The 26,703-nt window shown below is 39.6% G+C and overlaps 1 protein-coding gene across 3 annotated transcripts in view; it reads right to left on the reverse strand.

Moving 5' to 3' along the window:
- The window catches only part of LOC135196949 (adenylate cyclase CyaB-like), a 152,780-nt gene that overhangs the window by 41,405 nt on the left and 84,672 nt on the right, over nt 1–26,703 (reverse strand). For 2 of the 3 annotated variants that reach the window (XM_064223797.1, XM_064223796.1), the window contains exon 2: nt 21,228–21,407. In XM_064223797.1, the coding sequence (XP_064079867.1) occupies nt 21,228–21,383 (156 nt within the window). In that variant the 5' untranslated portion in view covers nt 21,384–21,407. Of the gene's footprint in view, nt 1–21,227; nt 21,408–26,264; nt 26,368–26,703 lie in introns of all 3 variants that reach the window. The other variant, XM_064223798.1, reaches the window with a different exon arrangement.

The following is a 26,703-nucleotide window of genomic DNA, read 5'->3' on the forward strand; positions in this document are numbered from 1 at the left end:
AGGATCCTTCTCTCTGCTCAGTATCAACTCTTAGAGCCTTTCTTTCTCGTTACTTCTTCTAGATCCTCAGGTGCTCTCTTTATGAGAGAAAAAAGGTGGTACTTTATCAGTTAAAGCATTAGACAGCAAATCCTTTACTTCATTAAACAAGCCAACCCTGAGTCATTCCCAAAAGCACATGATATCAGGGGAGTAGCCACCTCAATTAATTATTTCCAACATATGAACTTTGAGGATCTTAGGAAGTATACTGGATGGAAATCCCCGACAGTCTTTAAACGGCATTATTTAAAGTCCTTGGAATCTTTAAAGTTTTCAGCAGTAGCAGCGGGAAACATAGTTTCCCCTGATACTGTTTAGTAGTTGTAGTATTGATCCAGGTCTCCTTTCTACCTACTTCAACCAACATGCCTCAACCTATCGTCAGGCTACTCAACATCATAGCCTTAGCCGTTGTATCATATAGTGGATTGTCCCTTATTTTTTTGCTAGGGACAACCACCCTTGTACTGATATGTACTCCAGTGTTCCTACCCTTATTTTTATGCTAGGGTAGGACACAATAGTTTGTATATTCACCATTTGTGTTTGTGATGATCTTCAGTCACAATGTGTTTGTATATATTTGGAATTAATTGTATTAATGATGGATTTGAGTGTACCTATCCTTATTTTTATGCTAGGGTAGGACACATGTATGTATATATTTTGAATTATATATTCTAATTAAGTAAATCCCAATTTACCTTATTTTACAGCATATCTGTATTTATTTACTACCATTTAAGTACTTTTAAGTTTACTAACATTCTGTTATTTATTTATTATAATAAGTTAGTTTAAGTGCTTATTTTATATGCTGTATTTGATTTACTTATATTATATCCATCATTTTAAACTGTTTTTCATTATTTCCTTTTCCATCTTGTCTGTTTTCTCTGGTACTCTTTCATAGGCCGACACGAGCTGAGCCCAGAAAAGTATTTTGACGAAAGGAAAAAAAATCTATTTCTGGGTGATTGGCTCGTGTCGCCCTATGAAACCCCCCCTTTTTTTATGGTTTGTTTTCCCCCCTTGAGGCGGACAAGATGTATTTATGTTTTAATTAAGGATGACCGCTAGGGGCGCTGCTGTCCGTGCGTCCTCTAGTAGTAGTAGTAGAGGCTGCATCGCCCGTTGGTATCAGCTCTCTCTTGGGGGGATTCTGGTAGGGAAGTTCTAATTGGTGTTTGGCTCGTGGTAGTGTTCCACACTCGCCCCTATATCATACCGACACTTCTTTTTAAGAGTGAGCGAGTCAGTTTTACTGACATTTTCTTAATTTTTGTTTTTCTCTGTAATTTTAGGCTAATTTTACCTAGAAAGAATGATATTAAGGATACTTTCATAGGGCGACACGAGCCAATCACCCAGAAATAGATTTTTTCCTTCGTCAAATCCCTTTTCTGGGCGAGGAAGCCGTGTCGCCCAGTGAAATCCCCCCTGGTTTTTTCCCCCCTTGCTTTGCACCAAGCTTCATTGCTATCGATAAGTATGACGTCACAGGCGCCTTCAACGGGGTAGCTAGGGGTGACCTATGGGTCGGCTCCCCGTATTTAGGTCTTTTGATGAGGAAAAGGCTAATTGGAGGGGTTGCTGTGGTAGTGTTTAACACTCGCCCCCAGTTTTATACCGACACCTTTTATATAGGTGAGCGATTAGAGGCTTCTGACATGTCCAATTTAGCAGTTCTCTGGTATTATAGCAATATTTTTACTAGAAATAGTGCTAAAGCAGACACAGAAATAGATTTTTCCTACGTCAAAATCCCTTTTTTAAAGATCCATGGAAAAGATGCGTATCCATTATGTTTGTATTTTACCTTACGATATTAATATGTGATTATTATCTACTGGAATTTTATATCTCATGTAAGATGCAACCCCCTTAAAATTAGCTCTAAAATTAGGTCTTCAAAAGCCGCATGTTATGAGAGTATATATGCGGTACTTTATAATTTACTAAATAAGAAATTCATCCATAAAGATGACATTTTTATAGTAAAATAAAGTTTTATAAGTATATACTTACCGTGAAACATTATACTTAACAAGTACAGTGTTCCCCCCATATTCGTGGGGATGTGTACCAGACAACAACCTCTCCTACGAATAGCTAGAATCCGTGAATAGTTGAAACCCCTATAAAAATGCTTAAAACTAGCTAGTACTTTGTTAGTTAAAACTCAAGAAAAACCACTAAAAATGTTTATTCCTGTGTTTTTTTTTAATACTTTTATCACAAAAAGTGCATTTTACGATGAAATTGATAAAAAAAAAAAAAAAAAAAAAACATTATTTTGTGGATATTTCTCATAGAAATATACTGCAAATAGGTGAATTTTCTGCGAATAATGGGGATATACATTCCAGAGAGAAAACGGCAAATATGTAAGCCCATGAATCCAAAGTGCGCGAATATGGGGTGTTCACTGTAATTACTTTAGCTAATGTTCACACACACACGACACTCCCCAAATTCAAAATTTCGCAGCAATGGATCAGTTGCAGAGCGGAGGTGACAGGCCCTGCCCGCTGCAAGGGCGCTTGGGAACGTCATATAGCAACAGCTTCATCTGTTTTATTGCCGTAATGTCCATGAAAAGGGAGGAGGGGCAGGGGCTCCAATTCAGTACTACTTGGTAAGCATATATAAAATCACAAATTTTGAAAGTAAATTGTATTTTTTATAACTACATATGTGAACCAGAGGTCCTTTACAACTGGGTATACTGCGGCATAGCTAGAATACAGCAGTTAAATTCTTGAACAAGGTGGTTAGGTAGTAACTACTCCCCAGTAGGCGGGCCCGGACATTTGTACTCCAATTAACTTGCAGCCCATGTTTCAGATTGAGGGGTAGCATGAGGTGAGGGCAATTAGTGTAAAGAAGGACCTCAGGTTTTTATAGTTAGGAAAAATACAATTTACTTTCAAAAACAGTGATTTGTTCCTACACGATATACAAACCCTCGGTCATTTACAATTGGAAGACTCACTGGTTGGAGGGAGGAATCTGAGTGAGTCTCTAGAACTGACTGGAGTTCAGCACACCCGGGCAATTCCTCCTGGTTGAAGGCGCGAGGAAGAGTGCCTCGCCTTTGACACATTAACTGGAGTCTAAGAACAGAAAGATCAAAAGTTAGACCTCTGGGCCTTTTCAAAATGAGTGAAGAATCATAACTCATACAAAAAGCAGTGAAGAATATAGTCGGAGGCATTAAGGCAAAAAAATGAGACGTTCCTTCCTCCTCTTGCTAGAGGAAGGAGCAAGACTGCTTCTATGATTCTGATAAGAAAAAAGAAAGGAAACTCGATGTGTAAGCTTGCCGCATCACACGCCCGACCAGCCAGTCTAAGTTTGAGTCCTATTCTCAACCTGAAGGAAGAGAAGTAGAAGAAGGGAGGGAGAAGGAGGAGAGACCAGCCACTCTCGCATCCTTCTTACCTCTAGAACTGCACACCATACGCGAGAGATGCAACTTGTACTCTTGAAGGAGCTGGGTAAGCAAACACAACTTGTTGAGTATCCACCACAGGACCAAGGAAAAGGTGTCCCAAGGACCTGTTGGCACCTACCTGAAGGAAGAAAGACTTGCGTTCCTTCTGGGACTACATCTTTCTTCCGGTGCAACATAATCTTCCAAGTGCAATGAAAGGACCAAGCCATTTGCACTGCACACTCTCGGAAAAGTATGCAGGTGACTTAGCTATCTGCAGAGATGAAGCTCGCAATCTTGCAGGACTTGAAAGAAAGCCCATAGTAGAGAAAGGAAATCAACACCTGATGAAGGGTGTTGAGTCTCCGCAGGTCCAGCAACCAATCAATAGGACAAAGTAATGATTGATCTGGAACTATAACTACAAAGTCCAAGGTGCAGAGGATCATGAAGGATTCGACCCATCAAAACAGATGCCTTTCGATTCAACATCCAAGACGGAGTCGCAACATGAAAACCCACCTCTTGAAGGGTGATGTTGAAGATGATCCATGCAACATGTCAATCCTCTTTGCCACTGCCGGAGAGACGGGATGCAGTCTTGAAAAACTTAAACTCTGTCTGATGACTCTCATAAGGGCTCACATGTCCCAAACTAGTCAAATGCCATCCAGAGGCCTGAGGTCCCAGGGATAGTAAGACAGAAAAAGTTTCTCATCAGTAGTAGAATCTCAACTAAGGAGTGTTACGAACCGAGAGAGGTCCGCTTAAGGTTCGATATTATTATAAACAAAAAGAATTCAACACCAACAGTTGAAACTTGGGATACAAATATAGAAAGAAACACTAACACAACAAAGGTTTATTTACAAGCTTACTAACAAAGATAAATGCATAATGGTATCTCCTATTTACATAAAAAGGCAAAATCTTACACTGCATGAACTGGGGGAACTGAGGTAATTCAAATACTTGCTGGCCAGTTTTGCGACTCGAAACAATGGCTTCACAAAAGGAAAACTGCGATTGCTGACATTCTTGATACTTGAAGGGCAGGAACTCCCCAAAACCTCTAGCAGAACGTCTCTCTCTGAAGTCTCACTCAACGTCGAAATAACTCGGTCATCCACTCCTGAAGACGACTTGACCAGAATTCAACCAACTCTCGAGTGACTTTTCCTCTGATCCTTCATCCTGGTTCCTTTCTTCTCTTATCTCTCTCTGATGATCTCTGCTGCTGATCTCTCTGATAATCTGATCTGTGGCTCTTACTGAGGATCTCTCTGTGTGACTAACTGATGATCTGCCTTCTCCTACTTCGTCTGTCGTATTTATACGGCATTCTGGGGGCGGGGCCTACGGCGAGCGTCACAGACTCCCGAGATTACCGGAACTTCTTAGAAGACTCTCGACGGAATATTGCATCATATTTTGCTGCGTTTCTCCTGACTCTTAGGCGTGTGTTGCGCTCCAAAACACTCCCGACGATTCCAGAACAACCGCGAGAACAGGCGCCTCCAATACGGGCGCGAATGCCTCCTTATTGTAGAATTTCTCGAAGATGCATTTTCCTTTCCCTTTATCTTCCTTTGCTATAAAGCAACTACCTTGATACGTCCCCCCAAAAAGAAAAAAAAATGAACTGATTTCATTTTTTTCTAAAGAGAAACAAGAATTAAACAGCAGGGGAACAATTCTGCATAAAGCTTAATCCAGTCAAACACGCACGCTTCTCCACTCACACACTCGTGCGAAAACAGAAAACGGTCACTAGGCTACTCATTCTGAGAAATCTCTTAGAGAGGCTATCAGCTAATACATTATCCTTCTCTTACTTTTTCCGTTTTCTGAACTCTGCTTAAAACTTTGAAATACTAAGACACCTCTTGCGTTTTCTCAAAACTTATTTCTCTCAGTAACACCGTTACATGGGCGGAGGCGGAGGCACGGGGTGTTCTTTATAATTCTGAAGCAAGTTTACATCAATTGACTTTGCTCTACTCTTACCCATATTAATTCTATAATGTATATTTACCCTCTCCTCTAACACTTAAAAAGGACCTTCGAACTTATAAGGTAAAGCAGAACCTTCTTTCTGGACTAGTACTAAAACTTTATCTCTTACAAGGAAATTTGTCTCTTTCGCTCTAAGATCATGTTTCCGTTTAGTCCCCCCTTGACTCCCGTTCTCCTTCACTAGCTGCCAACCATCTCTTAAATTGTTTTTATAATACTCGAGATTAGTTATGTAATCTTCTCTACCCTTACTTCTAGACAAAGTTCCGACCATATTGATAAATACATTCTCAAAAGAATCGCCTACTGAAGGAATATTACACAATGGAGCTCTAGGAGTTACTTGATTCGGTTTCCCGGCAATTTGACATTCATGACAGCTTATAACATATCTCTTTACGTCACTTCATTTTAGGCCAAAAGTACGCCCGACTAATAAACTTAAGTTTTATTTACTCCTAAATGTCCTTGCTCATCAGGTGCTAACTTCAAAACTAATTCACGAAGCTTCCTAGGAACCACTAATTGTTCTGTGATTTCCCCTTTACTACCTGACTTAGGACTAACATGACACAAAACTTCGTCCTTTCAACAAAAAGTTTCTTACACACATCATCGAGATCATCATCCAACTCACATTCAAAAATTCGGGTTAGTGTCTCATGCTCTCTCTGCAACTTGACTAGCTCATCCTTATCCAAAATGTTAGAGCCTAATTCATCACCGTAACTAGTACTAGATACTGGTACATTTACTACGTTACCATCAACAGCTACACCTTCCGTTTGGCTATCACTGTCACGGTCTCTCAGCTACACTCATGCCAAGATCAACCTCGCCACCTCTATCACACTCGTTCGAATCCACAAACTTACTCACGTTCGAATTCATGAACTTACTCTCGTTCGAATCCACGAACTTACTCACGTTCGAATCCACGAACTTACTCTCGTTCGAATCCATGAACTTACCCTCGTTTGAATCCACGAACTTACTCACGTTCGAATCCACGAACTTACTCACGTTCGAATCCACGAACTTACTCACGTTCGAATCCACGAACTCACACTCGTTCGAATCCACAAACAAATTATGACCGTGGTCTATGTCTGTATCTAAACCCGACCTAGTTACTACCATTTCAGGCACTGGAATATCCCTCACAACAGGATTCACATTCCTGGATAAAGCCAAGTCATTACCGACAATAATGTCAACGCCTTCGACGGGCAAACTGTCCAAAACTGCAAGTTTCACTTCTCCTGACACTACCTGACTTTCTAAATTCAACTTCAACAAAGGACAAAGAACACAAGTGTTAGGAAATCCACCTGACATGACTTTTTCTTCCAAATTGATTTCTGCCCTGTCTGGCACACACTCTCTCCTAATCAGTGAGACAGCAGCTCCTGTGTCTCGAAGCAAGAATACTTCTCTCGAACACATTCCTCCAAGAGAGGAAACTACGCCTTCTGACAGAAATTCACCAAAAATTTTCCTAGTTTCTCTCATCACATCATTCCTACTTGACGAAAGGTTAACCAGACACACTGGTTTCTTACCGTCCTTCCTTTCTACAGCACAATTTCTCGCTAAAAGCCCTTTCCCACATCGGAAAAAAGTTCATTCTGAGCCACTAGATGCCATTCTACTCTTACAAACCTTAGACGTATGACCAGGTTTTCCGCATGTATAACAGGAATAGTCACTTTTACTCGCATTGCTATTACTAGGACTGAAACCTTTATTGCTTTGTACTCTACCAGTCGAAGGATCGTTTCGTTTATTACTAACACTCAAATTATGAGTTAGACTATATTCGTCAGCTAACCTAGTTGCTCCTGCAAAAGATACTTCTCGCCTATCTTCTATGTAAAGCTTAATCTCAGGGGATACGTTATCTTTGAAGTTTTCTAACAACAATAAGTTCTTCAAACTATCAAAATCATCAACTTTAGCAGAAGTTAACCAATCAAAAAACAGCCTTTCTAACTTCTTACCGTATTCTACATAAGTAATATTTTCATCCTTTCTCAAATTTCTAAATTTCTTACGGTACGCCTCCAGTACTAACCTGTCGCGCTAAGAAAAGTTTCTTTCACGATACCGTAATTATCACATTCCTCCTTAGACATGCACTATACACAGTAAGCGCCCTACCACTCAAAACTGACTGTAAATATAAAGTCCACATTTCTTTAGGAGAACCTACTATTTCCATTAACTTCTCAAAATAACATGAAATAAGTCGTAACATCTCCCTCATCAAACTTTGGTACTAATTTCAGCACTTCACTCATACCTAACCTATCAGCTTCATTTTCGTTCTCGCCTGTTCGACTGTTACGAGTACTTTCCCTTAACTGAACAATTTCCAACTCATGCATACGTTCTCTCTCTCTTTCTTCCTGCTCATGCATAAGTTCTTTCTCTCTCTCTTCCTGCTGCATTACCAACATTTCTCTCTCTTGCTGCATTTTCATTACCTCTCTCTCTTGCTGCATTTTCATTGCTTCTCTCTCTTGCTGCATTTTCACTGCTTCTCTCTCTTTCTCTTGCTGTATTTTCATTACTTCTCTCTCAGCCGCTCTTTCATCTCATACTTTTCTCTTTCTTTCTTCTCAACATACTCACGGAGATCATTCCCCTCTAGACCTAGGAGCTTATCCAACTCAATAAACTCTTTCACCATCTCACTCATCCTGGTTCTTTCTATATTTTCCCTGTTTCAAACTGTTAAAGCTGAATATTACTGGCCAAGGTCGCCAAAATGTTATGAACCGAGAGAGGTCCGCTTCAGGTTCGATATTATTAGAAACAAAAAGAATTCAACACCAACAGTTGAAACTTGGGATACGAATATAGAAAGAAAAACTAACAAAACAAAGGTTTATTTACAAACTTACTAACAAAGATAAATGCATAATGGTATCTCCTATTTACATAAAAAGGCAAAATCTTACACTGCATGAACTGGGGGAACTGAGGTAATTCAAATACTTGCTGGCCAGTTTTGCGACTCGAAACGATGGCTTCACAAAAGGAGAACTGCGATTGCCAACGTCTTCTTGACTCCGTATTGCAGAAAATAATGTCTATTCTTGATACTTGAAGGGCAGGAACTCCCCAAACCTCTAGCAGAACGTCTCTTCTCTGAAGTCTCGCTCCTGAAGACGACTTGACCAGAATTCAACCAACTCTCAAGCGACTTTTCCTCTGATCCTTCGTCCTGATTCCTTTCTTCTCTTATCTCTCTCTGACGATCTCTGCTGCTGATCTCTCACTGATAATCTGATCTGTGGCTCTTACTGAGGATCTCTCTGTGTGACTAACTGATGATCTGCCTCTGTGACTAACTGATGACCTGCCTTCTCCTATTACTTTTGTCCGTTGCATTTATACGGCATTCTGGGGGCGGGGCCTATGGCGAGCGTCACAGACTCGCGAGATTACCGGAACTTCTTAGAAGACTCTCAACGGAATATTGCATCATATTTTGCTGCGTTTTTCCCAACTCTTAGGCGCGTGTTGCGCTCCCAACACTCCCGACGATTCCAGAACAACCGCAAGAACAGGCGCGAATGCCTCCTTATTGCAGAATTTCTCGAAGATGCGTTTTCCTTTCCCTTTATCTTCCTTTGCTATAAAGCAATTACCTTGACACCCAGTTATCAGCAGACTCGGTTATCTGTGATCCGGTTTTATGGAGCTTGTCTAGGGCCATAAAATCAGTGATTGATGGCGCCATAATGGGCAGAGTTCCGGTTATCAGTGCCATAAGGGTGCTTATGGTGCCGATAACCAGTTATCAGCGCCATAAATCGCAGAGGATCGGTTAATGGCAGTTTTTGCTTATCAGCACACCCCCGGAAATGGAACCCCTACTGCTAACTGGGGACTGACAGTACTACCGAACCCTTAAACGCCGAGCCGCTATTTACCAAAGTGTCTCTCGTATGCCGGCAGCGTTCAGGAGTTAGCGCCGAACAGAAAAGAAGTTTTTTCAAAAAATCACAGCACGCTTAGTTTTTAGAAGTTTTTTAAAAAAATCACAGCACGCTTAGTTTTTAAGATTAAGAGTTCATTTTTGGCTCCTTTTTTGTCATTGCCTGAAGTTTAGATGCAACCATCAGAAATGAAAAAAAAAAATATCATTATCATATATAAATATTGGAATATATGACCACGCAAAAAAAAATTTCATATATAATTGTATACAAATCACACTGTGAGCAAAACGGTTAAAGCTAATGAGTTAATTTTTCTGTATTGTACAGTAAATTGCGATGATTTTGGTATATAACAAATTGCAAAACTATCAAAGCAACACAGAGAAAATATCACAAAATTATGCATGAATTCGTAACGAGCGGACGTAAAAAAAAAAAAATTTTTTTTTTTTTTTTAAATTCACCATAAATCAAAATATTGTGCTATAGACTTCCTGCTTGTTGCAAAATGAAGGTAATTGATTGAATATTACTAGACTGTAAGTGTTTTAGCTTACAATTGCAGTTTTCGACCATTTCGTTGAGTTAAAGTTGACCGAAGGTCGAATTTTTTCTATTTATTGTAATTTATATGAAAATATTTAAAAACTGATAAAAGCTACAATCATGAGTTATTGTTTGTTGTATTCTACATGAAATTATGCACATTTTCCGCACGTGCGGATGTAAGGAAAACGTGTTTTTCAAAAATTCACCATAAATCGAAATATTGTGCTAGAGTTTTCCAATTTGTTGCAAAATGAAGGTAAATAATTAAATATTACTAAAATGTAAGAGTTTAAGCTTACAATTGCGTTTTTCGACCATTTCGGTCGAGTCAAAGTTGACCGAAGGTTGATATTTTGGCACTTATCTTTATTTACATGAAAATATTTCAAAACTGATAAAAGCTACAGCCATGGGTTGTTTTTTGTTGTATTCTATATGAAATTGAGCACATTTCCATATATAAAACTTTATGTAACTGCGCGTGCAGATGTAAGGAAAACGTGTTTTTCAAAAATTCACCATAAATCGAAATATTGTGCTAGTTTTCCAATTTGTTGCAAAATGAAGGTAAATGATTAAATATTACTAGAATGTAAGAGTTTTAGCTTACAATTGCGTTTTTCGACCATTTCGGTCGAGTCAAAGTAGACCGAAGGTTGATATTTTGGAACTTATCTTTATTTATATGAAAATATTTCAAAACTGATAAAAGCTACAACCATGGGCTGTTTTAATTGTATTCTACATGAAATTGCACATATTTCCATATATAAAACTTTATGTAACGGCTAATTTAAAATGGTGCAAACATTATGACAATCGGACGAAAAAGTTTATGATTTTTTCGGAAGAGTTACCGTGCGGACGTAAGCAAAAAGTTTTTTTCATAAATTCACCATAAATTGAAATATTGTGCTAGAGACTTCCAATTTGTTGCTAAATGAAGGCAAATGATTGAATATTACTAGAATATAAGAGTTTTAGCTTACAATTGCGTTTTTCAACCATTTCGGTAGAGTCAAAGTTGACCGAAGGTTGAAATTTTGGCACTTATCATTATTTATATGAAAATATTTCAAAACTGATAAAAGCTACAACCATGAGTTGTTTTTAGTTGTATTCTACATGAAATTGCGCACATTTTCATATATAATACTCCATGTAACTGCTAATATAAAATGGTGCAAAAATCATGTCAAAGTGACAAAATAATTTCTGAGATGTGTCGCCGATGCTTTTTAGTGCGAGAAGAAAGAAATTCGCGCTTGCGCGCCTGGGTAACGATTGTAAACAAAACAATGCCTTGATCCGTGAGCTCCCAGCATCCTCCAGGCCTATAACTATTTTTGCGCAAATTAAAAAAAACTTTTTTTCGTTGACATACCATACGTCCAATTGGCACCCGACAGACAATTTACGTAGACGTTTAATACGTCCAGTCGGCATTAAAGGGTTAATAAACATATTATACATACCTGTACCATAAAAATCTCTCATCTCAGTAAAGAGAGAGAGAGAGAGAGAGAGAGAGAGAGAGAGAGAGAGAGAGAGAGAGAGAGAACACACTCCCTCCTGTCCTGTCACATTACTTGATATATTTGACAGCTGTTGGGCCTAAGTTTGGTACCTGGAGTTCGAAAGAAAGATGCGTGAAGACTGGGATTTTCTTCATTCTTACATAAGTTTTTAATTTATAAACTAAAATCTTACTAATTCACTTTAGTATTTTCTTTAATGAATTGATATTATTGCTGTTTACATTAATACATATTGATATTTGAAAATTAGTAAATCATTTATTTATCATGCAAAAAACATACACCTCCGTGAGAGAGAGAGAGAGAGAGAGAGAGAGAGAGAGAGAGAGAGAGAGAGAGAGAGAGAGAGAGAGAGAGATATCCTTATTTTGAAAGAGTGAAATGGAAAGATTATTGCAGTATTTCTGTAAAATACTATCACATATGAATTTTGTAATTACAATTATTATTATCATTTTAAAATATTAATAAACATATTATATATACATGTAATATAAAAATCTCAAATCTCAGTAGAGAGAGAGAGAGAGAGAGAGAGAGAGAGAGAGAGAGAGAGAGAGAGAGAGAGAGAGAGAGAGAGACTTTCTCCCCTCCAGTCACATTAGTGATATATTTGACAGCTGTTGGTCTCTTTTGGTACCTGGAGTTCGAAAGAAAGATGCGTGAACTAGGATTTCCTTCATTCTTACATGATTTTTTAATTTATAAACTAAAATCTTACTAATTCACTATAACATTTTCTTTAATGAATTGATTGCTCTTTACATTTATATTATTTGAAAATTAGTAAATTATTTATTTATCATACAGAAAACATACATCTCTGTAAGAAAGAGAGAGAGAGAGAGAATTATTAGTTATTATGTGATATCATTTAATCTTATTAAACTTACTAATACAGTATTGATCAATATCAATATTTTAAAATTAGTAAATCATTTTTGCATCATAAAAATGTATTTAGTCATGAAAATAACATCAAATTACACTAATTTGGGATTATTTATTGTTGGAAAAACCCCGCAAATAGACAAATTTCCCGCAAATAATGGGTAGATAAGGTCCAGAGAGAAATCCGTGAATCTGTGAGTCCGTGAATCCGGAGAACGCGAATACAGGGGGCCCACTGTAATTCATTCCTGGACTGAGCTCGTAAGTCAATTTGCTCTTATCTCAATTCAAATTTTCCCATATAAAATAAGTGACAAAAATTTAATCTGTTCCGGCACTCTAAAAAAAGCCAAATCAACGATAATAACAATGAAAAAATGAAGTTTTCATAATAAAACTAATATAGTAATACTTACCTGAACACCTGAATTAGCCCTGTTCAGTGGCCAGGGCTAATTCAGGTGTTCAGGGAGTGTATTGTAATAGTACATGTTTTTAATTGCTATACTGTAGGCATACTGTAGAGACACACAAAATGATATAATAAATGATTATTGAGTTATGAAATAAATGTGGTTTTATTATGAGTTCTTCGAGACAGACGATAGCAGCTAACAGTGGTGTGTACTCCACTCATAATCGCATGCCAACGCACTCACACGGACACCATGCTCATGTTTCTCAATAATTTCATGCTTAATCTCCATCGTCATTATGCATTTTTTTCTTCTCACTGCCAACCTTACCACTCGCTTTCTTAGGACCCATCACTCATTATAAAGAATGTTCACAATTACAGTGAAAATCACGTAAATAACACAAACACAACACAGGAGATGCTTGGGAGACGTGTACGGAAGTTGATGACTACGTAAACTGAACGAGTGAAGCAGGCTGAGAGCTCTCCCAAGTGCTCGGCAATTTCGTGTTAGCATCTGTACACGTGCCCATATCTCAATATTGTGCTCGTATCTCAATGCAAAACTTTGATCAGAGGCTGGTTCATATCTCGGAATGCTTGTATGTTGGAGCGCTCGTGTGTCGAGGTATTACTGTACTGTTTTAGTATGATAATCTATGGTATATTTTTTAATTTATCTATCAAATTAAACAGTGAAATGTTAAAATAGTCAGTTATAAGCATTTTAGCTTGAGGGGTACTGGGTATTTGGCATTTATAGCCAGGTTTAAGCATTTTTAGAGGGAATTTTTGAATTTCTGCAGCAGGTTCTGAAATATTCCTATGTAAAGGTGGGGAACACTGTAGTTAGCATGTAGTTGTTGTTTTTGACGGCTGCTAAGACTGTTCGAGGAGTCTCCATCCTGAACTTTGTTTTCCTGGAAAAGTTTCAAAGTTAAAAGGTCTATCACTGGCCTCCAATCACCAGTGGCTTTGGGGACTATAAATCTTGGCTGTAAAAACCCGGAGAAGGATGCTTTACTAGGTCTACTGCACAGCCCAATGGCTCATCAGGCCATCTCCCCACTTGTGGCAAAGAGTTGGGAGGGGGCAGTCCAGCCTCTTGTCTACCTCCCCTGGCTCTGTCTACATTCCCCATTCCTGGTCTTAAAGGCCTCTTGGGAGGAGACTGCTGGTTCTGCCTTAGAATATTAGGGCGAGAAGGAGGTGTTGATTTACTCACTGCCTGCTGAACAAGACAATCATTATTATCAGCTCGACACCTGTCGATAGCCGTGTCCAGTTGATCCTCAGGGAAAAGCAGCTGGGATTCCAGGATATCGCCATTCCTTAAGGACAACAGGGAGTCAACATTGACAGACTGAACTGTCTTGGAGAGGAAGGTGTACCTCCTCAGCAGAATATTAGCCCATACATTCACTCAAATGGATAAGGGAAGATACGTACAGTGGTCCCTCGTATTCACAGGTGATGCGTACCAGACACCCCCCCCCCCCCCCCACCCCCCCCCAAATTAGGTAGAATCTGTGAATATTTTAAACCCCTATAGAAATTTTCATACTTGGTTTTTTAATATTTTTTTCACAAAATGAAGTTTTTATTGTAAAACTAATATTGTAATACCTACCTGAACACCTGAACAAGCCCTGGTCACTTACCAGCCCGAACCATCATTTATTAAAATTTACCAAATCTTTGGTTAAATAAACGATCAGTGTTGCCAATCTCCTGGCAAACACCCTCGTTACCTAGTTACCAGCCCACCGGTGATAGCCCTGCCTCACAGGCCGGTCACACCTGCCCTCTCACGTCAATCATAACTCAATAACTCTGTATGAGAGGGGAGGAGGGTGGGAATCATTCAGGTGTTCAGGTAGGTATTACAATATTAGTTTTACAATAAAAACTTCATATTGCAATACACCCCCTGAACACCTGAACAAGCCCGATTAACAACATTAATTTGGAGGTGGGGAATCAAATCTACTCGGCCCTCCACTGTACCAGTTGTCAGTCAGTATAATTGAGTATGCGGGTCAGTCTCAAGTTCATTTGTCACTCGTCCAAACTAATCTCCCATGTGTGGCCTTCTAGGCCTCCCATATGTGGAGGGAAAAACTCCCTGCACCTCTACCCTAAGGTCAAAACTCATTGAGTGCGGGAGGGATACAAACCTGTTTCCTCTCAGCTGGCTATGTGCCTCACCTGAGTAGAGGAAAAACTGAAGACCTCCCATGTGGCTCTCGGCCTCTCATGTATGGAGGGAATCTGAAGACCTCCCATGTGGCTCTCGGCCTCTCATGTATGGAGGGAAACTGAAGACCTCCCATGTGGCCTTAGGCCTCTCATGTACAGAGGAGACAACCATGTCCATCGGTGCGTCTGCGACGGTGTCGTCGATCGTAGTGATGTCCTCTCTTGTAGTGTTGTACCTGCCTGTCTGTACTCTGCCTGGTTGGCACTTGGAAGAATACCCTCAGATAGACCCAGACATGTTCTTTCCTATCTGTTCTAATACTTAAAAATCCTCTCGTGATATATCATATCATGAATACCTTATACATATTCCTAATATTCGCTCCCTACTCTAATACTAACTCAGACAGCAAGATTGTTGAGTTTAAAAATAGAATTTAGGCCAAAGGCCGAGTATTGGGACCTATGAGGTCAGTTAGCGCTGAAGGGAAATTGACAAAGTTTGAAAAGGTGTGACAGGAAGAAAAACCTCTGTGCACCAATGAGTCCAGTGTTAGGAGAGCGTGGAAAATAGGATGAGAGAATATGAAGTCAGAAAGGTAAGAGAGAGAGAGAGAGAGAGAGAGAGAGAGAGAGAGAGAGAGAGAGAGAGAGAAATACAATCGTCTAGGATAAAGAGAGAATATAAAATCAGGGAAGAGAGAGAGAGAGAGAGATGAGATGAGTGAGAGAGAGAGAGAGAGAGAGAGAGAGGAGAAGAGACGACGAGAGAGAGAGAGGAGAAATTACAATCGTCTAACATCTCCACCTCCGTAAATTGCACCCTCTTCTAAGTTAAAAGGGTATTATCTTAACGATAATATACTCGTATAACTCCGTACAGCTATGAACAACCGAACGAGAACTTCTTGATAATGCGATCGACTTCTATAACAACATCACTTTATTGTATTGATCAGCGTGTGACAGTAATCGAATCCGATAGCAACATCCGTTATTGTATTCATTCGCGTGCGACGGTAATTACTGTATTCACGTTATAAATGCAGCTGAAGCTAATAAGGCAAAATTACATGCATCAGCAACCTGGACAGAAGTCTCGAGCTTTAGTATGAATTCAAACGCAGCCGTGGTAAAAGAAACTAATAGCATAAAAGAGCTCATTACTGTTGTTTTTTTACACAGACAAAGGATTAATAAAGCATATACAGTGTAAGGTTCGTAATACCTATGAAAACGAGTGAAAAACGAACGGAATCCTAAATTTAACGCCATCTAACCCGAGGGAAAAACTAGCTTCCAATGAGACGTATCAGTCAAATTTTGGTCTTAAATTACATCGTAAGACTAACAGTATGACTTCGTTCTATAAGTTAAGTATCCAGATATTCATTATATGCTAACTAGGGACAAAAAACTTTAGCGAGACCAAGTGATATGGTTGAATCTGGAGCCAAGGAAAAAAAAACCCCCCAAAAAAAACACAAAAATAACAAAAACAGACTAGCCGGCATCCTTGTCTGTCTAAGCCACACCTCCTTACAATAGTGCTGTTTGACGACAAGCTAGTGTAATTGTAATTTAATTGAAAAGTAATAAAATAATATTTAAAGGTAATTAAATTAACTTTATTAGGCCTAATATTAATTTCAGTTGTCATTGTAATTTGATAATACGACTGGTAATAATTTGTAACCGTAATTGACATAAGCGCAATGTAATTACTGACGGCAATAGTCGGTTAAACGTATGAAGACGTCATACATACGAATTCCTTATATCTGACATCTGATTATATGCCCCAAGATAGATACCTCATTGACTATGTTAAATGTCAACATAGTTGAACACACGTCTCCTTCAAGACGTTTGTACAAACTTGGCATAAGTGAGTGTTTTGTTACGTTAGTCATTTTACGCAATCAGGAGAGAATAAGATGGATACGGCGACGCAAATCCGTATTCGTCATCCGCTGATTCCAGCGTGAATGACTGCCGAGTTAAGTGTTTATACTACGCTAATATGATGCTACATATAATACAATTATAATGCTTTAGTCGGACAGAATCCGATCTTCATTCTGTTCGATTACATTCATATTAATTATCCTCAGATCGGATTCTCGTTCGTTTTCAATTACACCTGTACTGAATTATCCGAAGTCAGAATGCCTTGAGCCTACAGCGTAGCCAATATAAAAATAACTACCGATATGTTGTACAGCGAATACTTTAGGCTAGGCTAGGCTACTGAATATGCATACGATATATCATCGTGAACACTAGGCTAACCGTAGTTAATTTTATTCGATTTCTCTCCATACTGAATATCGTAAGTCAATATGCATTGAACGGAGAATTAGTTGATATTAACAATTATCGTATCGTATAAGTAGGGGTAAAGTAACCTTAAAGACGAAGGAGCATATCTGAAAGACCAACCATGGCCTAAAAGCTTCTGATGCAAGGAACTCGAAGCAGGAAAAAAGCCTAAAGATGCTCTAAGGACACTGTGCCTCTATAAACTACTACTTTTAATAGAAAACCGACCCGAAGAAGCCTGCACTTCTCTTCCTAAACTAAACACTATGTAGCCTATTATCCCTACTCGTCTATATCTGATCTAAGTTTTTATCATCCTGAGAACTTACACACCGAGGGAAGGGGAATCTGCTGCCAACACTGCCTGCTCCGCGCCAGGGGGGACGGCGGATCCTGCCCTGTGGGCTTGCGGATCCCCATAACCCCCAGCACCGGTTAGGGCTGGTTCTGGAACAGGCAGAGGAGCTGGAAAAGAACGATTAGTAATTTCAGTTATCCCTATTGCTCGATCTATCCTCACTTAATCTTGACATTAAATCGGTAACAGAGATGTCATACTCGTAGTGTCAGCCTACTCTCAAGTCTCTTAAAGAGCACTGTCTCTAGGTCTTTATCTTGATCTACGTTAGTCTCTTCCTGCCTACACTTACTTCTTGATACGAGACCTTTCCTACGTTTGAGATACCCTAACATCTGGTCCAAAGACCACTCCTGACATTCCAAACATCTGGTCTTTATATTATATTGAACAGGCCTACAATTTACGCATAAGGAATGACTATCGTGTCATAGGGTACTCATCCTTTTCTTGCATTGTTGGCAAAGACGATACGTTGTTGAACTTCTGCTCGTCGTTTTCTGTGATGTCGTGGCCGAGATTGCAGTAGTCGTTGTCGTATCTTGTTGTGTTTGTTTCTTCCTTTGCAGAATCATGTCTGATGACAAGGTATTAAGAGCAATCCAACCGTAATCCAAAGGGATGCGTAATTCGTCACCAAAATCAATCAAATCAAAGGTGCAAATGAAGGCCGGGCAAGACCAAAAGGAGTTTGCTGTGGATACATCTGTACTCACCGCGAACGATAAGTGATTGACGTGAGAGGGCAGGTGTGACCGGCCTGTGAGGCAGGGCTATCACCGGTGGGCTGGTAACTAGGTAACGAGGGTGTTTGCCAGGAGATTGGCAACACTGATCGTTTATTTTAACCAAAGATTTGGTAAATTTTTAATAAATGATGGTTCGGGCTGGTAAGTGACCAGGGCTTGTTCTGGTGTTCAGGGGGTGTATTGCAATAAGTGCATTTTATGATGAAATTGCTAAAAAAAAAAAAAGTAATTGTGGATATTTCTCACAGAAAAATATCATGAATAGGCGAATTTTCCGTAAATAATAGGGGTATATATTTCAGAGAGAAATCCGCAAATATGGGAGTCTACGAATACGGAGTGCGTGAATCTCATGTAAGATGCACTATTGACAGTATTTCTTGAAGAAGAAATTACGGCCACTGCTGTACACCAAAAGTCAAGCCAAGCAACAGTCTAGAAGGCAGAAGAGGAAGTCGACTCCAAAGAAGCAGCTTCTTGAAAGGTAAGGGAAGGACCCTCTGCTCTAACCTGGTCCAAAGTCAGCCCCAGCTACAAATGGACAGCATCAGAGTTGACCTGTCTACCCAGAAGAGGCATGAGAGGAGTTACATAATAACTTCTTTGTCAAGGAAGAGGAGAAACTTGAATGACCTGCTGGAATGAAGAGAGTTATCCCGGTCCAAAACCAAGAAATTTACATGATTCAGGACTGAGTCTTCATGACTGGAGTAAGGTAACTCAAAAGAATTCATCAAGGTGAAGAACGGAGGGTCTGGAAGCTTGAACCATCTAGTTGAACTATAAGGAGAATCTATCGCTCGGAATTTCTTGATCGAAGCTTGTTGTCCTTCCTCCAAACTTGCACAAGGACAAATATGAGATGAAGAAACTACAATAGGGTTTCTCTCAGAATGAGACTCTTGAAGGTGAGAGGCCAACAGATGATATACATCACCCATGGGAACATGTACGTGTGCAGGAGTCATGGCCGTGGCCCAAGGTGGAAGAGTCACGGCCGCGGACTATGGAGGAAGAGACTTGACCACGGTTCGAAGGCAAATGGGGAAAACGTACTTGTGCTGGAGAGTCATCACCATGGTCCAAATGCAAAGAAGAGATGGTCTTGTGTTTCTTGGTGATAGGATCAGTGACGAAGTCTTCAAACCTCCAACATCTGACGGGGGAATGAAGAGAAGACGACAAGGAGGAAGACAGAGATGACAAAGATCTACTTTGCCTCCTCTTAAGAACATCGCTGTACCTCTTTTGAAAGACCGAGTCGACTGTGTCCAACATAGCTTGTACGAAAGAGTTCGTCAAAGGAGCAGCAGCAGATGACATCATAGCAGAACCCCGCTGTGACATCATGGGAGCAGATGAACTCTATACATGACCTATTGGTACTGCTGTTGGCTGAATGAGAGGCAACCCAAGATAATGAGGAGTTGGTACCCATGGCATCATGCTAAATGGTGTAGTGCGAGACCCAACAAAGTGGAGGCCAGGAGGGTTAGGAACTGTTATAGCAGCTGACACTGGGATGTGAGAAGACATGAAATGGAATAAAAGGTCATCTAAGAGGCCCAAACAACCAACGTCTTTTGCACATCCGATCCTGAAACAGAGGGAAAAGATGGCGCTGCCTTCATCTGCCACAAGAAAGACAAGGCAATATGAAGCAAAAAATCTCCTGATCCCTCTCCCAAAACTTCCAAAGATGAATCAATGGAAGAAAAGAAAGGGGGCAAACCTTCAAAGGAAGAAGCAGTAACTTGAGGAGGTGTAGACAAGGGAAAAGCAGAACAATGAGGAGACTGAGAAACATCCATCAAAGGAGAAAAATATCCTTCCCAAGGTGGTGCCTCCAACTTCCTTTTGTCCTGCTCTTCTTGGTGAATCTCCTCCATTGCTAAGGAGACAAAGAACGACATTCAGAACAAGGGTTAGTCCCATTGCAAACATTTGATCGGCACCTACTACAAGTTGAATGGGGATCGGTATCAAATGAAGCGTGGCAACATGAACAAGGGTATCCTTCTACACCGGGACATTGCCTTCGAGGCTTACAAGAACTTTTAGCTGGGTTTTGGGATTGCATTATAAAAACCAAAACACACTGTCCACAAAACAATCAAGATAACATAGGCAAAAGTAAAATCTGAATTTTGGGAGGAGAGAGCAAAAGAGATCCTCTATGAATGAAGTAGAAGAAAAACTAATACGTCACAAGGTTGAAGTTGGGTTGCTGGCCTCCATCTACCTCTTCATAGTGATAGATGCCACATGCCACCAATTCCTTGCATATACAATTCTTAGTTTTCTACCTGTTTCCAGCTGGTGCCAGGAAAGTCATCCTAATGTTAAGACAGGTTTGTTGCGCATATTAATAAAAAAAAAAAATTTGTACATTGAATTCTACCTATGATATACCAAAATTATTGTTCTCTCTTGAGAAATAACTTTATTATACATACATAATAGTAACCACTAAGTGAACTAAAATTGGTAAATGTGAGGCGCATTAGGCACAGACTAACCAAGAGGCTAAAACCTGGAAAGATTAACAATTTTAACATAAGAGAAGATAACAGTCCTGCTGCAAAGACAGTAACAACATTTGGTAATGAAAGCTTAGTTTTCTTACTTGCATCTACTACACTGAATTAGACATATGTAATCACTCTAAGAAAGTGTGGGCAATGGGCAAATGAAGAACAAACAGGGATTGTCCTCAAATAACATCTTACAAGATTATATTAAATTAATGACAGACTTACTTTGATTACTCTCAGCTTCAAGCGACCTTGAGGAGAATTATAAAAAGTGTCTTCTTGTTCCAAAACTGTTCCTTCACTGCTGGAAAGCTCAGCTGCCCTCTTATGCAGTTCTTTTACATCGTTAACTCGAGCCTTTATTTCCACATTTCGAGGCATAGTGATTGCAGCAAGATGAAACCTCTGCAAAAAATACATAAACTACTGAAATTCTTTTATATGTACATATTCAGTAACTCTATTTAGCAACAATTTTTCATTGCAATTAAAAATTCAAATATTTTAAATATTGCAGAATAACATATACAGGCAGTCCCCTGTTATTGGCAGGGGTTCCGTTACCGAGGGGGTACCAATAAGCGAAAACAGCCATTAACCAAAACTCGGCGATTTATGGGGCCATAAGCACCATTTTGGCGGCTCTGTTAGGTATGTCATGGCGATGATAACCGGAATTCGGCCTGTTATGGCCCCATAAATTGCCAATTTTATGGTGCTAGATGAGTACCATAAAACTGTATTGCCAATAACCAATGACTGCCTGTACATGTAAGAACATGAACTATAATACCACTGAAATGTACCACAGGGAATGTATTGTTCTTTATGCATTATGTAAACAATATAAAAGTATATAAGTCTTCAAAATAAAATATGGAATTTTCATTATAAAATAAAATTTTATTGCATACTTACTGAACAATTTTACAGCTGTAGGTTCCCTACAAATGGCAGACAATAGATTCAAAACTTCCGCGGTGGCGCTGCCATCGCTGATGTAGGTGACGTCATCTCCCTCCACTCCAAGGCAAATGCGTTGCACAAATGGGGGGCGAAGAGGCTTATCCAAGTTTTGGGTTTGCTTTGTAAAAATAAAGCAAACAACAAAACACAAACACCCAAAAATAGAAAAGGAACACTCTCACAATTCTCACAACAGAAGTGGGCAGAGAGAACGTCTGCACACGACGGTGGCCGAAAGCTAAGTGGAATATTTACATCTGGTCAGGCAGGACTCCCGACTATCGGACAAGCAGTTACTGCCTAACATCACAATTTCTTAAAGTAAATTGTATTTTTCCTAACTATGAAAACCTGAGGTCCTTTACATAAGGAATTACATTCAGCGTAGCTGGAATAACGGCCGTTAAATTCTTGAACAAGGTGGTTAGGCAGCAACTCCCACCTGGTAGGCAGCTAGGCCCACCAGGTTCAGATTGAGGGGTGGCATGAGGTGGGCATAAATGTACAGGACCACAGGTTTGTATAGTTAGGAAAAATACAATTTTTTTCACAACCTGTGATTTGTATATACACGATATACAAACCCTAGGTCCTTTACATAAGGAAGACTCACTGATTGGTGGGAGGAATGTGAGTGAGCCTCTAGAACTGACTGGAGTTCTGCACACCTGGCCTACTCCTCCTGGTAATAGAGCGAGGAGGAGCTCCCTGCCTCTGACAACTTGATTGGAGTATAGGAGCTGCATGATCAAGAGTCAGACTTCTGGGCCTTTTTGAAATGAGTGAGGAACCCTAACTCATCCGAAAATGGGCTGGAAGAATATTTAGAGTCAGATGCATTAATGCAAAGTTCTGTGAAGGGTTTGCATTATTGCCAGTCTCCATCCTCCCCTTGCTAGAGGAAGGAACAGGATTGCTTCTATGATTCTGATAGGAAAAATAGAAAGGAAGCTCTATGTGTAAGCTTACCGCATCAATCACCCAACCAGCCAGCGTCAGTTTGAGTCCTATCCTCAACCCGAAGGAAGAGGAGTGGAAGGACGAGGTGGGGAAGGAGAGGCCAGTCACTGTTGCATCCTTCTTACCTCTAGAACCGCACACCATAGGCGAGATGGAACTTGTCCTCTTGAAGGAGCTCGGTAAGCAAACAACCTGCAAGCATCCACAACCAGTCCAAGGAAAGGATATTCCAAGGACCTGTGGGGAGACCCAAAGGAAGAAAGATATAAATATGGTCCAAATGAGACCTCATCTATCTTTCTGTCCGACATATTCTTTAGAGTGATGAAAAGTACCCACATTCACTGGACTATCCAACTGCAGAGAAGTCTCTCAAGGTCTCGTAAGACTCAGAGAAAGATGTGTCATCGGACACTTCTGCAATGGCAGTCCGCAGCAGATAAAGACACCTTTATGGGTACAGCTACACACCAATAGGACAAAGTAATGACTGATCTGGCTCAACTGATACAAAGTCCACAGCGTAGCTCATGACAAGCTCAGACTCGTTAACAGATGCCGACTGACTACCGCTGCCACGCATCCGAGACATAGTCACAACATGACACCCACCTTTTGAAGGGTTATGCTGAGAACACCCATACAAATCATCTATCCTGTTCGCTGCCGATGTTGGGAGACGAGATGATGTTTTTCTCAAGGCATGCGCACATCAGACGATAGTCAATTGCTTTCTAGAGACCGAGGTCTCTGTGATAGCAAGATAGAAGTTTCTCATCAGTAGTTGAATCTCAACTAGAGAGAAACAATACTATATTACTAGTGAATGACTAAGGTGAATGTGGACCTACATCTTCACAGTTGAATCGAGAGAAGTAAACTCTCAAGATTCTGACCATTGAGAAAGTCCCATCAATGACACCAACCAGTGAAGACGGCGGCTTTAATCCCTGTTGTTTTACAGAGGAATGAAAAAGCTAATCCGCTATTTCATTGCTGCTCAGCAAGAAAGTGGGAGTTTGCAATGAAAACAGAGCGTCTTTCAGTTAAGAAAACACAGGGATTGTACTGCCTGAAGAACTGCTTCTTGTGGGTTGGATCAGGGAGGACATTGCTATTTTCTTTGGAAGCAGAGCTAGTAGGATGGGGAACAGGCGAAGTCTTCTGTTATTCATTTACAATTCGGGGTGAACAAAGAATAATTGAACACCTTATGAATTAGGAAATGTATATTAGAAGACAAACTCAAATTGTCTGAAGAATATCATTCTGTGTCATCACAGCAGCAGGTGCGATGAAGCAGAAGACTAGGCTACAGACTTCTGTTATACCTGGGGTAAACAGAAAGATGATAACGAGTCTAGTGAGATATATCTCTGTCTGAAAATTCTCGCAACGGCAAAATGTGGTACAGGAGAGATGGGCATACACGTATGCGAGAATTCCAGCCAACCAGAGACCTAAGTCTGTGATTGCTGGGCAGAAATTCGAATTGATAGTTAATTCTAGACAGGAGAAACAATACCAAACTGAAATATCTCGGAGAGCAAGCAGTACTGAGGCAGAGCCATACAACGCTTGCTCAACTTGTCATCGTGAGTTGCCTGGTAGTCCATTCCATGAAGGAATGCGTTCGGCTATAAATATAGAGCGCAAAAAAGGTACCCTTGAGCATCTGCCTTATAACCAAAATGGGGGGGGGAGAAAACTCTCCTATTCAGTGATAATGCAAATGCTGTGGTGTTGTTGGGAAACAATACCACTAGTTATCTCAAAATCAAAACAAGTAACTCTGGGAGGCCAGAAAGGCTTTCCTGAGTTCCAGGTCAATTAAGAGAAAGTACTATTCGTCTCGGTCACATACCAGAAGAGTTAACTTACAGGTATGTGCCTACTACTCGGACAATGCTACTGATAAGAGAAGCATGTTGCGGAAATATGCGCAGTATATTTGTAGGTTCCAGTAAATCGCCTTCCAGCCTAATTCTTCTTCATTCGAAGGACAAGAATCAGGACTGGAAGCAGATCTCCTTCATTCTCTAAAGCTAGCCATACACGATAGAGACTGGCACGGCGGTACTGGCCCTCCGCGCCAGACCCCTAAGGATTGCCCATACACGATGGAGACAGGATTTCAAGAGGACAACATGCTCTGCCATCTCTGGGAGTTACCACATTCTTCATTATCTGCCCATCGGTCTATGAGAAGAAGATTACTCAGTGTTCAAGCGGTCTTGATTGTAAGGTGACATATCATTCGCAATATGGCTTTTTTTTTAAATAAAAGAAAGATGATTGCTGTAATCATAGCTCTCTTGGATCAAGAGGACAATAACTATGAAATGTGTGGCAAAAATCGCAGAAGACAATGGTCAAAAGAATGGCTAAGAAAGAGAGAGAAATTTTCTCATATGATGTTACTGAATGAGTTAAAGGAAAATAACCCAGATGATTATAGAAATTATTTGAGAATGACCAACGAAGCCTTCACATACCTCTTATCCCTTGTTTCGACAAAGATTACAAAAGAAGACACAGTAATGAGACAGGCTATTTCTGCAGAAGAAAGGTTGATTTCAACATTGAGGTTTTTAGCAACGGGACGGTCACTGGAGGATCTCAAATTTTCAACTGGAATTTCTGCCCAAGCTTTAGGAAAAATCATACCTGAAACTTGTCAAGCAATATATGACAGCTTACGTGATGAATATTTGAAAAGGTAATAAATATCATGCCTTTTTAGTACTTTATTTGATAAGTCCTTTCCACATATGCAATTTACTCATCTATTTGAATTAAGTACAAATTAAAAAAAATTAACTTGCCTATTTTGAAATTGTTTGAAAATTAAAATGAAAAACTAAAAGCCTGTGTTTTTCTTTAGTTGGCTACCTAATAAAAATCAAATTTATGTAGGCTATTTCAAATTTATGATAAAAAAAAATATGGGCTAGCCTATTTGAAAAATATAATGAAAAGTTATAAGGGCTCTTTTCAAACTGTTTGAAAATTATAATGAAAAATAATAGGGCCGGTTTACTTCTTCACCACTGAACGAAGGGATATCAGAATCATTTTGTACATAGGTTTCTCGTAGATTTTCATTTAGATGGGGGAGTATGATCTTGATGATGAGGCTGTACTTGTATTCAGTGAGAAGTTGTATAATATTTCCAAGATTTGCTTTTCAGCCAACATATGTTGTTGGCCATTTAATTTTCTTAATTTTGAAGCAACGAGTAAAAATATCAAAGTCATCCTCTTCCCTTTCGAGACATTTCTCAACTTTTTTCATGAGTGTTTCCCTTTGAAGGTTTCCACCATTCTTTCTCTTACGGGTTTCCTGAACAGATGACTTTAAAGAAGTAGGCCTATCATCTGCCGTAGATGGTTTCCTTGTTTGGTCCAGGACTGTTTCTAAATTTTCCTCATCACCATCCTGAGAAAAATGAAAATCATACAATTAATTAATAAATATTAATACACATATTCACTGTATACCACACACTCATATATAGATATATATATATATATATATATATATATATATATATATATATTATATATATATATATATATATATATATAATATATATCCTATTCTACTCATCGAAAATATACAAAAAATTTGCTGTTTTTATGATTATATATTGAAATTTATTTACATAGATGAATTTTTCTGCCTTTCAGTTCCCAACAACGCGTGAAGAGTGGAAAAAAATTGCCGAGGACTTCGATCTGTTATGGAATTTTCCCAATTGTGGTGGAGCAGTTG

This window comes from Macrobrachium nipponense, chromosome 18 (assembly GCF_015104395.2).
Source record: "Macrobrachium nipponense isolate FS-2020 chromosome 18, ASM1510439v2, whole genome shotgun sequence".
Taxonomy (NCBI): Eukaryota; Metazoa; Arthropoda; class Malacostraca; order Decapoda; family Palaemonidae; genus Macrobrachium; species Macrobrachium nipponense.